Below are 16,746 nucleotides of genomic sequence, written 5' to 3'. Positions count from 1 at the left end.
TTATTTTGGGTTGTTTAGAGGACGGATATATGCATAGATAGCAAAGAAGGCCTGAATCATGGTGAATATTAGGAGTATGAGGGCAGCTAACGCTGACATGAATGACCACGGGGTGTCAAAATAAGTGTGCTTGAATCCTGCCCATCGTACGTGCCAATCGTTCCTGTAATACTCATTCACATCCTCAAAAAGCTTCGATAGATAGCTCTTCTCTATATCAAACGCCACGTCTTTGCCTACATTGTTAAAGAAACGAGAAATTTCCTCGTCCGTTCCGAAGTAGTTTTCGATTATTTTGTGATCACAGAGAAATCCTGCATCGCTGGGTGTGTTGATTAAGCATCCCATGAAGGTCGCATACGTTGTTATGTGGTTTGAGCGGTGGTTGTAACATTGCTCAAATGCAACACAATTGAGGAAGGCCGAGCTTGTAAAATCATCTATTGTCAAAAGTGGGATTTGAAGCACCCCATTGCTGAATCTAACGTCCAAGAAGCTGTCACCTTTCCCTAGCTTGAATTGAATTCCTGCTAGATGTAGCTTTCTGGCAGACGGGATCAATTGAAGGAATGTTGACGTTTCTTCAGTCGAGCTACTCTTTCTTGATGTTTCTTCAATGGAAGTACTATTTCTTGATGCTTCTTCAGAGGAAGGTGGGAGAAAACTCATGCGAAACAGATCAAGTAAATGTCGTCCGGTAAGATAGTTATGCTTCTCCAGGACTTCGATAGGTCTTTGTACCATGTAATTGAAAAATCCTAGGGTAAGCCGAGCTAAGGAGGGAATGTGTTCTTGGCCCGAACCCAATACTGTTAGTTCAAACAAAGTTCGGAGTACAAAGAAAGGGATTTGGTTTTCTAGCCTAAGAAGATCGCGCATAAGGAAACTCAAAATCCATTGCATATTGAAGATGGGGTCATCAAGATTAGTCTCTGCTAACCTGCCAACTATGCAAAACAGCTCGATAATGAAACATCCATCAAGCACCATCATCTCAATCAGACCATGGCTGTCCATTCCAATTGTCTCAGAGTAGCACTCCCTTATACTGTCCTCCATTTGTTTTATGGCTTGGAAGAGGTTAAAGAGTCCAATGTTGTGTTGCCGTATTCGATGAAGGAGGGAACCAAGAAATCTCCATTTGTGCTCTTGCATCATCTTGAGTTGTTCTTTTCCATGGTGGTAAGGACCAATGGAAATGATATGGGGTTGGTAGGCCTTTTCATTGATTTGGACGAGGCTTTCAGGGACTCTGAAGATGCAGCAAGACTTGTTACCAGCATATTTATTCAACAACTTCGGTGGTTGATTGATTTTTGCTTCCATGGTTCTGATAACTTGATGAGAGGTTTCATCCATGTCTGCAGCCTCCATGACCCTGACAACTTGATGAGAGTTTTCTCCATTTACTTGGTTACTACAGCAGGGGCCAACCATTTCCACGCCCATATGATTTTTGAGTGGTGAATGGGGCAGCTTACAACTTATGTCTCTAATCAGCACTTGGCTGCAGGAAGTCACCGGAAAGAACTATGGAACTCTTAACTTGGAAAGAAATGCTGCATTTTTACAAGTTGTTCTTATTCACGACAAATCATTACAGAGTCAACTAGGGAGGAGCTCCTTCATAGTTCGTAGGTAACTACTCGACATTTTCCCTTCGTTTCTCCTGTCATTAAGCTATTGACATTTTCTTACTCTTTTCTTTCTTGGTGCAAAAGATTCTCCTTGAGGATTCCGGAGAGAAAATTTGTCATTTGCTTTCTGACCTACTAAGTAATCTAATAGGAAGCTATCAAGAAAATGTTCTATACTCGACATTGCAAGTTATTTTTGGTAAAACAGAACTAAAAGACCTTGTTGACTAAGAGATTAGGCAATGTAATCCCCATCGAGCTGCGGCATCTCTACCCTATTCTAATTAAATACACCTTTTCTCTCTGGCTCGGTGGGAGCATCTGATAATACACTGGTGTCCAAAATTATTACTAGGATATATATGTTGAAAACAGAAGGCTGACTTTGGGCCAATTGGCCCTAATTGGGTAAAACTTGCACATGGCTTCTACTTCCCTTCGGCTAGAGTTATTTCCATTTTTAGTATGAACTTCCTTTCTTGTTACAATGCTAATGTTTTCTTTAATGTTCAGGGAGCTCATTTCATGTGACAGGACAAATGGAAAATGGGCTTGTACATGTCAAAGTGGGAGAAATTTTTTAAATACGATGGAAAACAATGTAAAAACCAAGGGTATTAGGTACAATGGTAAGTAACTAGAGAATGAAGTGAAGGGTTAATAGAACTAATAAGATATATACTGCATTTTAAACAGAAATATCAGAGGAGGAGACTGAGCTAATGAGGGGCTGAAATCCTTGAATGTACAAAGTGAGCAAGTGTTTTGATGTTAATCGATAATGATAACCTCTTAGAATTTGAGTTCAAGAGTTTTAATTATATTTTTATCTAATGTAAAATGAGTATCACAATCTCTTTATTGAAATTTTTAATGTGGAAAGTTACACCAACACAAGCTAATTGCATATTGAATTAACACATGTTTTGATGTCCATTGTAACATTTTGGGATCAAATAAAACTAATCCATCAACTTTTGAGATATAAAAATGATCAACACCTTAACTATTTCAATTCAAATTAAATTACTATCAATGAGAATTTTTGAGTTCTTATAGAAGTTTCCATTATCTCATTGTCAATAGCATTAGTGACTTAGCAAATATATATAAACCATGCAATATATATATATATATATATATGTTTAAATCCAAATTGTTAGTAACGATTAACGTGTAAGTAAAAACTTTTTATTAATTATATGATTGTTATTATTGATCCCATTTTCATTATTATATGAAAATTTATGAATTCGAAATGGATTAAAAATTTTGAATATATTTAGTGTTATGTATTTACCTTTGAAAGAAATTTGATTCAAATGTGTCTTCTTTTAAAAAAAAAGGGAAAAGAGTAAAAAAAAGGCAGGAGGCCGACGAAAAAGACAAAATGAGGGTTGTTTGCTGGTTATGCTCTATATGAGATCACGCGGGCATTTTTGCATAGTAATATTAATTAAAGTATCAGTAATCTTAGTCACATGTGTAAAACAATAAACTAAGCAAAAGGATAAGTAACTAATTAAACCTCAAGCATTTGAGCCAATCTTTTCTACAGGTGAAACATGTTAAGGGTGAACTTACTATAAAATTTACCAAAGTAAATGTAATAAGATTTACCTGGAAAAACCTATTCCACTCACTTTTTTTCCCTCTTCCTTTTTAGTTCCAATATGTGTACAATTTAAGATGCACGTCAAGTCTTTTCAGAATTTTGTGTGGGAATCTATCTCCCATCTCATACAGTCCAAAATCAAAAGAATGACCTACATATCGCCTTCTTCTTCGATTAGGCCATTGGTTCTTCCTCTCTTCCCTAGTGATCACTTCACTTGTAATTTGATTGTATACTTTACGATATTTTAACATCTATGGTTGTTGAGGATATATAGCTCCCTTCCATGTGTTGGACTTTTGAGATATCGTTCGTGAGTGTCATCTTATGTGGATAAGATTATCTAGAATATAATACTTTTACTTTCTTGTCTTCGTATATTGGAATTATCAAGATTATTAGATATCAAAAATGTTTTTAGAATTATGTTGATGAGAGTTATTACCCGATGATAAGGTTTACAAATAAGTTTAAGTTTATGCCTTCCATCAAATGATTCACACCAACAATTTATATTAAAAAGCGAATGGGACCTATTTATTGTATTAGCACTCAAATTTCTCGTATAGCTTCTTCATCTTTTTTGACTGATATTTTAACTCTGTGAAAAGTCAATAATGAACGACATGCACATCACAGAGGGACTGCAAGGATAAATTGAAAGCTGGAATGGTATTAGGTAATGTAAAGGAAGAAACTCGTGTACTTGAGCAAGCTGGATGATGACAACAAAGGTTGTTGCAATGGTGACAAATTAAATGGCAAATCAAAATTAAAGAAAACAAATAGCTTAAGCAATTATATATAATCCCTACAAGGAAATGATTGATTTTGATAATTAATGTCGACAAAAGAAAAAAAAAGTACATTCTAATTACTATATACGAGAAAAAGTATACACGTTTCTCACACTAAATATGAATTTTGTGATATATAAAATTAGTGGCAGATACATTAACATAGTTATACTTTTCTTTGAAGACCACGTGGCTTTTTTTGGTACATAGGCCAAGTAATTTACAAGTCTTAAAGTTGGATTGCACACGTAGGTAGATAGTTTCAACTTTCAACTCCAAGAAATGGATACACTTTTCATGCTGGAGCAGCAAGGAAGTTCCACATACCTTGGAAATTAGGTTTCATTTTGTGTTCTCTAGCTAGCTTTAGCCACCACTTTATACATACATACATACATACATACATACATACATATATATATATATATATATATATGAGATGAAGATCATTGATGAATTGTTGACTAAGTGTAACTATCAAGAATGGAAAGATCTAATATTAAAGGAAAAATCTTCTACAAACTCTTCTTCAACAGTACCATTTTCAAACTTCCCATGGGTTGGACTTCTTATGGGTTGGGTTATAATAACCCAAGTCCAACCACTTTTGAGTTTAAACTACGTGGTCCTCAAAAGCTTAAGCTCAAGTTGTTAGTAGTAGTAGACTTATATTGTTATATAAGTCTTAACAATCACATTCACAAAACCAAGATCTCACCAGAGCAATGTGAAAACTTACACCGGACTGACGCAGACTCTGATACCATTTGTAATGGCCCAAGTCCAATCACCGACTCAGCAACTCTTTGAGCTTAAACTACGTGACCCTCAAAAGCTTAAGCTCAAATTGCTAGTAGTAGTAGACTTGAATTGTTATAGAAATCTTAAGAATCACATTCACATCAAATATGAGATGTTAGATATCACATGAGTCGAGCTCCTCCATCCTCCGTCAAGCTAGCTCTATATATAGCTAGGTTGACCTCATGCATGTTTAATCTTAGGAGCCAACACACTTGATATTTGTTCTTGATCTACAAACAGTTAATGGATGATCAATATACATCCCCTTGGCAGGTTATATATTTACTTTATAATTACATAAAAATTGCCTAGCCATTATTAGCATGACATGGCCTTTATATTAAGGTCAATATATAGAATTAAAATTTCTTTGATTGCACCTTAATTATAAGGAATGCTAATTAAAGGGTAAGTTGGTTTTAATTTTTTAATGCTTAAATTTGGCTATTAACGTTTTATTTCATGAGGTTTTGATATCAACCCTAAGCAAATAGAATGTAATTAATTTATAGAGTATAGTAAAAATTGAACAATTAAATGGATAAAATGAAAATCAATCCAGATTCCAAACATATCCATCACATATGATAGTAAGAGCATTTCTTTTCATGCATGTGCCAAGAAAAGGTACCATTAGATTTTCTTGTCCCATGTTTAACTTTTTCAAAAGTTTTTAATTATTATTCAAAAATACTTATTGAAGAGAGATATAAGTTAGATATTAAAAGTATATATGTATACACTTTTCTTATCCCATTTCTCTTCTATTTAATGCGGACGAGATATTGCACTCTCATTGAATCTCGTAAGAACACTTCTTCTTTTTTCACTTCTAAATTAAAAAAATAAAATAAAGATGCCAACAAAACAGTAGCTTCTTCCAAAAAAAGAAAAAAAAAACAAAACAGTAGGTGAGAAATCGTACATCACATTGAAAATAACCTTATTCAAGTCTGGTTTGGAGTGTACAGCTGTATGTACTGCAAACATCATACCTCTAGGAATCTCTAGATCATATGAATTCACCTACAACTATTGGATTGGAAATGAAGCAGGATGAGCTGAAAGAAATTTACAATTGTCATTGGCTTAGAGATGCAATTGGTGCAGTTACTAGCCGGTGTTAGAATGTACACTAATAGACCCTCTTGTTAATCTGGCCAATAACTTAATGAAAAAGAAAAATGAGAAATAGCAGACTAATGCAACCTAAAACTGATAACTATATGATTCCTGTCAATCCCATAAATCAATGTTCATGGTAAAAGCTGTATCGTCATCCCAGTCAACTTGTCTTTGCATTGCTGGTGGAGTGAGAAGCATACCCTCTGCCATACTATCCAGTAACCCTGGCAAGTTGAACAGTGCCTCCTCATCGATGAACAATGGATTAGACTGATTAGGCTTGGTCTCCAATGTCTCACTTGATGGCATATGATCCATTAAAGAATGATCTAAAACTTTCTTTTCTTCATTCTGATCAATAGGTTTTATTTCTACTAAACGAGGTTCCAAAACCTTGTCTTGGTTCGTCGCATTGGAAATTAGGCTTGACGAGCATTCTGGTTCAATTTTTCTTGAACTTGTTGCACGTGAAGAGAGGTGAAGTGACAAAGAAAGAGAAGATGCTGAAGAAGGACAATGGGCTGCTGGTCTAAAAGCCTCAGCTGCTGTAAGAGCAGCCCTCTGTATATCCTTAGCTGAAGAAGACTTGGCTCGAGGTAGAACCGAAGCTGAGTCAGGAAAATTGAGAGCAGCAGACTTGCCCCTAAGCGCTAGGGCAGCAACATCATAAGCCCTAGCTGCCATTTCAGGACTTGGGAAAGTCCCCAACCAAATCCTTGATTTCTTGTAAGGCTCACGCACTTCACACACCCATTTATTCCCTTTTCTCTGCCTGACACCTCTAAACACCGGGTGACGCGTCTCCTTAAACTTCTTCCTACCAGCTTTTCGCTTATGCGAAACAGGCAATGCCTCAGCCGATGAGGATTCTGAATCAGGGCTGCATGACTTGCAAGATGAAGATGAAGAAGAAGGTGAAGAAGAATCAAGCTCTAAGTGCTCCATGTAGCTATAGTCAAAAAAGAGAATTAATTCCCCAAAAAAGATAATTCTTTCAAGTTATGAGTTAATTAGTAGAAGAAAACACCGAAGGAAAGAGTAGTGAAGCAAGCAGGAGTGAAGTGAAGAGGCTGATGCATATATATATATATATATATATATATATATATATATATAATATAGGACCGACTAGTTAGACGGGGTCAGAACGGAGGGGGGTGGGGGACTGGAAAGAATCAAAGCCGCGAATCGGACACGGGGCGGCATAGCTTATTTGTAACACGTGAAAAAGAAAAAAGCAGGAATTCGATGAAATTCATGAGGAAATGTGAAATGCGAGCCGGATTACCATTTATTATAGCGACATTTGAACGGGTTCAAACATAGAACAGTGAAAAGCGAATAAGTATATAGCAAAGGTCTTTAACCATGTGGGGTCGTTCCCCTTTCAGTTCTTGTCCTTACTTTTACATTACACAGCCTCTTTCAGGGCCAAATAATTAAATATCAGTGTGCATGTTCATTCATAATCCTTATCCATCCTGCGAATTCAAGTAAATTGACTTCCCCAAATTCCTGAATTGGAATAATAAGTTTATCCGTACTGGAAACTTTTTGACCTTAAAAATTGTTGACCACCCAACTTCATAATAATACTTTTCAATAAGTCCGATGTATTTGGACTTTGTTTTATGAGATATTTAGGTATTGTTCGATTAGATACAAAATTGCAATGCTGAAGAGCAAGTGTTGAAAGTTTCAAGTAGTTAGTAAAAAGCCAACTTTAAAATAAAAAGAATAAATAGAAAAAAATAAGCTTTCTTTACTCGTTGTGTAACTCCCTGTACAAACTTAAAATTCTCATTTTGTCACGTACCAGCTGAGCAAGTGGCCACGTTTTGAAGCTGTGAGTCATAGTTAAAAAAAAATAAAAAGTCTTAAAGAAACAGGTTTTTAAATCTCAAGCGCCGTTTCCAACAGAAAACCCAAATTGTCAAGGTCTGTGGGTAAAGCTCAAGAGTCAAATTAGAATGCTGAAGGCGAAAGTTAAAAATAAGAATCCTAAATTGTCCATTTTTGCCACGTGTAAGTGAGTTTTAAAGCTCCAGCAGGTTGGCTTCAAGAGAGAGGGTTTTAAAGCACTAACAGGTTTCGAATAAAGATCTCAAATTGCCCACCCGTCTATGTAAAATTAAAAAATAAAAAATACTTTAAAACAATTCTACCAGAGCATAATAGTATAAATAGAGAGAGAAAAAAAGGAAGATGAATTTACAACAAATACCACAAAAGAGTCAAACTTTGTTCTTTCTTTGAACTCTTTTATAACACAAAAAAAAAAAAAATAGAGCAAAAACAAATAATTTTTCTCTTTTTTTGCTAAACGAAGGGTAAAATTTTTATTAAACACAACAACAACTACAAAAGCTTAATCTCGAAGAAAGATTGAAGTACAGAGATATCCACAACTTCTTTGTTAATTTTACTTCTTCTATTTTAGACTAAAAAGAAAAAAACAAAAACTATTGAAGCAAAGTGAGAGAAAGAAGCCCGTGTGTAATGCACGGATCATATTTCAATAATTAATAAAAACCAAAGGTTGATTAAGCAATTACTAAATCTAACATTAAGTATATAACACGCATTACCTGTCTTGTCGATGATTGAATCTTTTAGATTTTAGTAGATTTCTTTCTATTGGTTGCTTTGTTATTTAAGAATTGAGTTAGTGTCCCATAATTCGGGTAAAATACAAAATTCCCCTAAATACACTTCTAAATGACATTTTAATCCCCTTTTATTTCCAAATGCACTGTTAGATTTTTGGACTATTCATTACCACTAGTCAACAGTTTTTTACAAATAATAAACGTCATAATTATCCTCAAATAATTAAAATATAAAAAAATACAAAAAATATCACAATCTAATTTAATTAAACAATAATTAAAAAAATAGTTTTTATTTAACATTTATCAACTTAAAAAATGAAATATAGACACACAATGATGAAAAATTAAAAACATATATTTAGAATTATTTTATTATTTACAATTCAAAAAAATCATAATTTTAAAATGAAAAAGATAAAATTTTAAAAAAATTAAATAATAACAAAATTTTTTTATTTTACTCTATTAATAAGGTGATACATTTTGGTGAGCTGACCATGTATACACTTATAATAGATCAAATATAAGCCTAATAATTATTTAAGAAAAAAAAAAACACTCAAAAACTAGGGAGGGTTTTGTTAAAGAATACACAGGGAAACAACATCCCTAGAAAATGCAAGCACAAGAATGAGCTCTTCATTGTACGAATACTTCTCCATTATGGGATCTTTTTCTTCATTTTTGGGTTCGTGCTTGAAATCCATGTATAAAGTTTACAGTCCTGGGGGAACAGTCAAACAAAAATACTTAAAATCTGAAGGGTCTCGTTGCTTAATGTTGGCTATTGAAGTGGAAAAGAGTCAAAACAAAAAGTTGCACCAAATCGTGCTTGGTTTTGCTCCCTTGGTGGGCCGTTAGGACCAAGATGCTTGCTACGTTGACTGCACAAGTGTGAAAGCAAATCTAATTTTCTCTCGTGCTTAAAAAAAGGGTGCAACACTATATTCGAGCGGACTGCATTGTTCCACATGTTAGGCTCCCTTGGTGGACGGTCTGTGTGGTGGAAAATTCATGGCTGAATCGTTACATCATTGCATTAATCTCGTTGAAGCTGTTGGGTCAATATCTATCAAAGCCCATCAACCCCATTCGTATGTCAACATACTGGATGAGAATAGTGGCCATTCATGAATTTCAGAAGGAATTATAAGTTGTTTCTTGACTCAGCGAGGGATTCCGATTCTTAATCTCTGTTTTCGGTTTGGTTTTATGGGAAGCTCCCTTCACAAGATAAAACCTTAATTTTTAAGTCTGTAGTCCAACGTTTTTCCTTAAATCTCATAACCTGTAATTCAAAAAATTTTAAAACCAAGTAGGGAAAGCTGAGAAATCATGTCTAAAAGAGAAGTCAATTTTAATGACAAACAAAATCTGATTGACGGTCAAAAAGATATTGTTCCTTTGGTACGCCATTGAGTAGCAAAACGTTATACATGCTGTGGCACGTAAGCAGTGAGTGACCACTGGCATTAAGAACGACGGGCCTTTTCTATGGTTTGGATTGTAGGCGCTTCCCAGTCACTACTTAATGTTGAATAAGGATGTCGACAGATGGTGACAAACTGACGATACGAAATGACGATGCCATTATTATCACATCTATTTAATTCATTCTTATATTCCATATTTTTATTGCAATATTTTTTTTTTACTTTACTGAAATATCTGCGAATGTACGTCAGCATTTTGATTGATGTAGAATTTCAGATGTATTAAATATTAATCAAAAAAGAAAAAGTAATAAGAAAGTAAATTGTGTTTGCAATTTAGATTAATGGTTTGTTTTCGGTATTTAATTTAAAAAGTTTTTGAATTATTTAAAAAAATTTAAGTAAATTATTATATTTTTATTTTGAATTGAATAAATTTTATTATTAATAATTTATTAAATATTATTAATTAAAATATCACTTATCGTTGAATATCGTGTGATGTTAATATGATATGTTAATATGTAAATATAAAATAACAAGTGACGTTTTGAATAATTAATCAATCAGTTAATTATAAAAATTTATTTAATTTAAAATATAAATAAAATAACTTAATTAAATATCTTTTAAAAAAATAAATATTTATTTAAAATTTTTTAATAATTTAAATATTTTATTAAATATTATACTTAAAAATTAATGTAATAAAAAAATATACGTCGAATGTTCAAATGCATCAATATTTCTTTCAATGAGTTATGTTGGGATGCATCAATATTTCGATGGGTTTTTTGCTGTAATTATTATTATTTCTTTTTTGGACGATTTAGACTTAGATTATCTATTTTTTTTAATTCATACAAAGATTTGAGTCAAGATATTAGGGAGGTTATATACATCCCATTTGCTTAAGTTCAATCTTGTAAAAGTTAATCGATTTATAGGATGACAGAACAGAGACATCGTAAATTGGATATACAAATGCTTCTGGCAAAGTTTTATGCTATCCGGCCATCTGTTTTGACAGGTTCCAAGTAAATTTTGTTTGACATTTACAATTACAAGGACCACTCAGGATGAAACCCGACTAAGTCAAGCAATGATCCGATACGAGGACAGGTGTGTGGATGCAAATCCTGAAAATGAGCAGAAGAGTACTAAACTAAAAGCCAAATCTGCTGCATCAGATTCCCTTGATATAAAGAGCGTACATATTCATTCTCAGGGTCGGCAGGAACGGACAAAACCTTTAAAAGGGGCACAAAGTAGGAGTTTTTAGGGTACAATGGCTTATGTATCCTCCTAGGCAAGCTACCTTGAATGAATGCAGTTTATCAATGCCATTATCCTATTTAGGAGAGTAAATGTTACGGAATAAGATGTTCTTCTTGCTGCTCTACTAAGGAGAAACTTTGGGACTTCCTGAGCCGTGATATTCGTTTTCGATGCCCACGTCCCTGTTTATGTTGTTCCCATTCACGTGCTCCTCTAAGTACCCTATCTCCACAGGCCTGTTAATTTTAAAAATAGTAAGGTCACAAATTTTAAAACCAGAACCTTCATCTAATCAGCCAGCAGATTCTAACACATAACAGTAAATGAAATGTACAAGCGGATTTTGTTTCAGCCATAGCTGACCTTGCATGTGTATTGAGTCCACAAGTCCCTTTGGACTGTACCCATTATAGTTTTACTTTCTCCATCCAAAGTAGAATCTGTCCTATCATCTTCATTGAGGAAAGATCTAATAATTTTCATAGCAGGTCCAACCACTTGCACTGCCCAACACTCGTCCAATTTGCCTGGAATACAGAAACATAAATTATCAGAGCTGTTCATCTGAGCACAAAGAAGATGAGTTTTTCCACAGAAAAGTAAACGTAGGAAATGGAAAGGACTGCCGAGGGATACCTGATATGGACTCTGTTGCGTCAACATAATTTATATTCCATCCAAACAATTTGTGAAGTTGATTGAGCCTCCTTTTCTGCAAAACAACATTGTAGATGTTAACAAGTTCCACAAATTGACATATACAGCCACCAAACTGCCGCATTCTTATCATGTTAATTGATTCAGAGTATGGACTTAAAACTTGCCAGAAAACTCAATTTCAAAAGCAAAAAATTTGACACTTAAATGGAACTATATATCTGCAAAAGATTTTAAAGTCACCAATAATGAAATCTGTCTGTGTTATATTGACAAAGTCATATAGAATCAGATTAGTTGAATGGAAAATAACATTCAGTAATTTATAATTATCCAGGATCAGAAACATCTGTAATAGAAAGGGGCAGGATCAGAAGCATCTGTGAAAGGAAGAAGTAGATGAAAAGCAAAAGTCAAAGACTAAATTTGACAAAATCCTGAAAGAAAGTTGAAATTTTTTTTTGAAAATGGAGCATCTGAGGGATCCAGAAATTTATTATTGTTTTGAAGATGCCAAAAGCACTGAAAAGTTTCCAACAGTAATTACGTCTACCAAAATCATGAAAAATGTGAAAGGATAAACTTACTTGACGCCGAACAAGTCTTCGGGTGTTTGCTTTTACTTTGTCAATGGCTTCTTCTAGCAGAATTTTTTGTGGGTTTTCACTAGAGGACTTCAGTATTGCCCTTATATTCTCTTTCAACAACTTATCATCCATCCTTGTTGACAGATTTAAGGGTGTCCCATCAGAAGAATCACTTGTCTCATCATCCCTGCCGTTAGAAAGGTAAACTCCAAGAAAATTCTCAAATTCTCGAACACCAATGGCCTGTCGGAGACCTAGAGTATAATCTGCATTTGGATTGTAAATATCATAAACTTCATCAAGCAACCCAGCATCTATCATGCAGTCTACCCTGTGTTCCACATATCGATCCAGGACAGGCATGGCAGCATCAACACATATAAAACAGCAATTATATCTAGAATTATCAACTCGACCCCATTTCTGTCCTGCCACATGCAAGATTTTAACAAAATTAAAAAGCAAGTAGGTCACCACAGCATCATCTCCCCATCAAGAAATATAAGTTTAATCTTAATGGTTATTATTTCTGCTCAATCTTTCTAAATCAAAACAGCAATAAGTCTTGTAAAAGAAATCAAAAGATAGGGAAGAAGAAGCTAAAATGTACAGTGGTACACATAATCGAGATCCATAAACATGAATTAAGGAACACTAACCTCTGCAGCCTTTCCCTGGTACCGTTGGCTGGGAAGAACACCAGAACGAGCATACAAAGTAAGGTATAGATTAATCTGCAAAATTGAACCAATTTCAGGACTGTATAAATAGGTACATCTTAGATAAGGAACCTCTACAACCAAGTCTCAGGCACATTTCAGAAACTCTTGAAAAATTTTGGACAACAAATAAGCATTTCAGTTATAGTAACAGAACAAGCTTCAGCAAGTGGTGCTTTGTATAGCTAAAAGTAACTGGTTAAATGCAAAGCAAGCCGTAAGCTGACCTTAACTTCAAGTTTGTCTAATAAGCTTCACAGGGTAGAACTCTCAAGCCATTGGGTTGTGTCTAACTTGCTGAGTTATACTGTAAGGCAGTGTTTGGTATGCAGTGATTACCCCAAAATCCAGGGTGCTCTACACATGATAAGAACTCGGGATTACATGTGGCAGTGATCTTAGATCACCAACAGTGATTAGATCACTGCCTGGGAAAGTGATCTAATTCCCATCCAAAAGGGTGGAATACTTTTATCATCAAGGTGAAGTGATATATAAATTTACCTATAGTCAATATTACAGTTTTAATGCGTGAATTAAAACTTGCTTCCTCTCAAAATTGTAATTATTTTATATTATAATAGTTTTTACCAAACAAGGCGATTCCAAATTAGGAGGGATAGGATCACCGTAGTAATAAGAGACCAAGGAAATAGATTACCATGTTGATCTTGAAAAATGATACCAAATGCTACCAAAGAAACAAGAAACTGAGTTTTATTCCAATAACTGCTCTGGCAAAATATACTACCAAGTCCAAGAAGCCAATACATAATTCGTCATATGCTCGTGCTTTTACACTTAGCTAACTCTGAATTTTCATTTTAACGAATGATTTTGATTAAGACACAAAGCAATATTTGGTAGGCGTAAGTAGCAAATACATAAAATAACAAAACCCAGCATCATATCCATCAACTGAACAATATAAGCCTACAATAAATGCAGACTTGTCTACACATATCAATAAGTAAAGAAAACACGACAACTTGGTCCCTACCTTTCGCTGATTATTTGGATGGATTCTGTTTGCTGCAACTGGATCAAGTTCTTTAAGAAGATCATAGCTATAGTTGCAACTATCTCCCTGGAAGTCAGGCATATGATTGATCTGCTCATTTCCTGTGATAAATTAAACAATGTCACTAGCATAATAACTTAGAATACTGATTCAAAGCAAGAGGATTCCTACATACCAGGAAGGCTGCTTGAGACGATTTCATCCGTATCTTCTGCTGAATCATCAAGAAGGAATGAACTCACAAGTGCCTGCATGCAAAGGTTAACATTAATTTTCACAAAGTCTGCAACCGACCAAAAGCTAATTTGCTTGTCCTCTCAATTAATGGAAGAGACAAAACTACAAAGGCAAAAAAGAAACAGACACAGACGTAAAGAGAGCGAAAGAGAGAGAGAGAGAGAGAGAGAGAGAGAGAGAGAGTTCCCCCAGAACTGTTACGAAGTAGCTATGTTTGAGGATTAGAAAAGTATGCACAAGATAGTGTGCTAGAAAATGTGTGCGTTGCCTGAACAAACATCGTCAACCATCATATTGTCCACGGTAAATAACAAAATTCTCTAACCCCAAACTCCACCACAGACTAATAAATTAATATAACAAAAAGTTTTTTTTTCCTTAGAGAAACACTTAGTTCCTAGCATAGTAATAGTCAAAAGGGTGAAAAGTGAAGAAGGCTTAAACCATGCCAATGCTATAAACTCCACAAGAACTTGCTAAAGATGATCAGTCACATAAAGTAACAATTGCTAACCTGAATATAGTAATTGGTGCCTCCAACGATGACTGGCAAACAGTTGCGAGATAATATATCACTAATGATCTGATATTAAAATTACACAAATGAAATAGAGATTAAATGATAGGGAACAAATAATATAAAAAAGCATTTAGCATCAAAACATGCAAAAGAACAGACATGATAAAACAATAGAAAAGAAAAAGCTCAACTCACCGGAATTGCAGAATCTCTGAAATTCTTAGCATTGAATTCCATATTTGAGCTACCAGTACCCAACAGATGATGCGGTACTCCTAGACAAAATAAATAGCCCATTAACAAAATCAACAAAATACACCTAAAAAATGAGAAAAAATATAAGAGCCAAAACCTTTTTGTTCATGGAGAGGAACTTTGTTGGTGAGGACATCAAGACCTTGATAGACTTGCATGGAATCAGCGTTGATGATTTCTATAGGAAAATGAGTTGCCAAATCAATGGCTAAACGTGATTTTCCTGACCCAGTTGGACCCATTATTACTACTACCTTAGGCTTCTCCTCTTCCTTTTTGGATTCTCCTCCATTGTTAGGGTTAAGGGATCTCGCAGGTGACTCACGGCTTTCTTCCATCTCTCTCCTGGGTATATGTCTCGTGACTCAGTCCCTGAATCTTTGCTGGGTTAGAAAAGAAGCTAGCTATATCGTGGGCTTTCCTCCATCCCTCTCCTGGGTGTCTGTTTCGTGACTCTGTCGCTGAATCTTTGCTGGGTTAGAAAAGAAGCCAGCTTTGTGGTGGGCTTGTTGTTTTGGGCAGGATCAGACAGCCCAACAAAAAGGGAATGAAAACTGGGTTGCGGCTACCTCGATTCAATTTTTTCCTTTTGATTTTATTTATATACTTTTTTAATTAATAAAAATTTATTTTGTTTTATTTATTTCTTTTAATTTGAGTCTTATGATCTGTTTTAATAGAGTATAATTTTTTATTTATTCAAAATAATAAAAACACTGTTAACTAGTTTGTTACATTCTATTTAAATGCTATTTTAGCTTTTCCTTTAAAATACTGTTGATGGATTTGATGTTGAGGAATAGTCATTAAATATCTTCGAGTGTGCCATTCAAGTCACTTTATCCCGATTTTATTAAAGATACAATTGTGACCCTATATGTGAATGAAGAACAAATAAATATAAACATCTTAGTTGGTAGTCTGATTCTTTTGCTATCATGATGTCTAGCTAGAACCCATTTGAACCCAGTTCCATTTCCAATTCCTAATTCTAGTCATTTTAGCCCCCTATTCCTGCTATGTGTTCAAACTTCTAAGAAAAAAAAATACAAACTTGTAGACTACATAGACCAAAAAGAGAGTGATGGATATCCAACAACAGAATTCAACTGCCCTCATGCTGCCATGGTTAGCTCAGGGCCACATCTCACCCTACCTTGAGCTTGCCAAGAAGCTTTCAAGCAGAAATTTCAACATATATTTTTGTTCCACACTCATCAATCTAGAAGTCATAAGAAAACATGTTAGAGGTGAGTCCTGTTTGATACAATTTAGATCTTCACCTTCCTTCATTACCAGAATTGCCTCCACACCACCACCACACCACCAAGGATCTCCCTCCCCACCTCTTCCCCTTTCTTGCAGCGACCTTTGATGCAGCAAAGCCTACTTTTTGCAATGTCCTAAGTGTTGAGATAAAAACTAGCTTGAGTGTTATTTTGTTTAAAT

The 16,746-nt window shown here is 34.7% G+C and overlaps 3 protein-coding genes across 3 annotated transcripts; all 3 read right to left on the bottom strand.

The window, feature by feature from the left end:
• On the bottom strand, nucleotides 1-1,326 carry LOC110412910 (UPF0481 protein At3g47200-like). The gene has a single exon (XM_021423557.2). The coding sequence runs from the start codon at nucleotides 1,324-1,326 to the stop codon at nucleotides 1-3; it is 1,326 nt and encodes a 441-aa protein (XP_021279232.2).
• A 4,463-nt stretch (nucleotides 1,327-5,789) lies between these two features.
• Nucleotides 5,790-7,039, bottom strand: LOC110411913 (dehydration-responsive element-binding protein 1F-like). Its single transcript, XM_021422276.2, has one exon. It carries the CDS (start codon nucleotides 6,921-6,923, stop codon nucleotides 6,090-6,092), a length of 834 nt encoding a protein of 277 aa, XP_021277951.1. The 5' UTR covers nucleotides 6,924-7,039; the 3' UTR covers nucleotides 5,790-6,089.
• A 4,150-nt stretch (nucleotides 7,040-11,189) lies between these two features.
• IPT2 (tRNAisopentenyltransferase 2) lies at nucleotides 11,190-15,738 on the bottom strand. Its single transcript, XM_021422275.1, has 10 exons — nucleotides 15,395-15,738; nucleotides 15,238-15,317; nucleotides 15,037-15,105; nucleotides 14,461-14,533; nucleotides 14,265-14,386; nucleotides 13,205-13,279; nucleotides 12,546-12,968; nucleotides 11,938-12,013; nucleotides 11,665-11,828; nucleotides 11,190-11,537 (listed from the first exon to the last, which is right to left on the bottom strand). The coding sequence occupies exons 1-10, from the start codon at nucleotides 15,633-15,635 to the stop codon at nucleotides 11,394-11,396; spliced, it is 1,467 nt and encodes a 488-aa protein (XP_021277950.1). The 5' UTR covers nucleotides 15,636-15,738; the 3' UTR covers nucleotides 11,190-11,393.
• Nucleotides 15,739-16,746: the final 1,008 nt, after the last annotated feature.

Source organism: Theobroma umbraticum, unplaced genomic scaffold, assembly GCF_002168275.2.
Source record: "Theobroma umbraticum cultivar Fairchild unplaced genomic scaffold, ASM216827v3 scaffold_95.0, whole genome shotgun sequence".
Classification (NCBI taxonomy): Eukaryota; Viridiplantae; Streptophyta; class Magnoliopsida; order Malvales; family Malvaceae; genus Theobroma; species Theobroma umbraticum.
The sequence above is the reverse complement of the archived record's forward strand: the minus strand, read 5'-3'. Positions and strand labels throughout refer to the sequence as shown.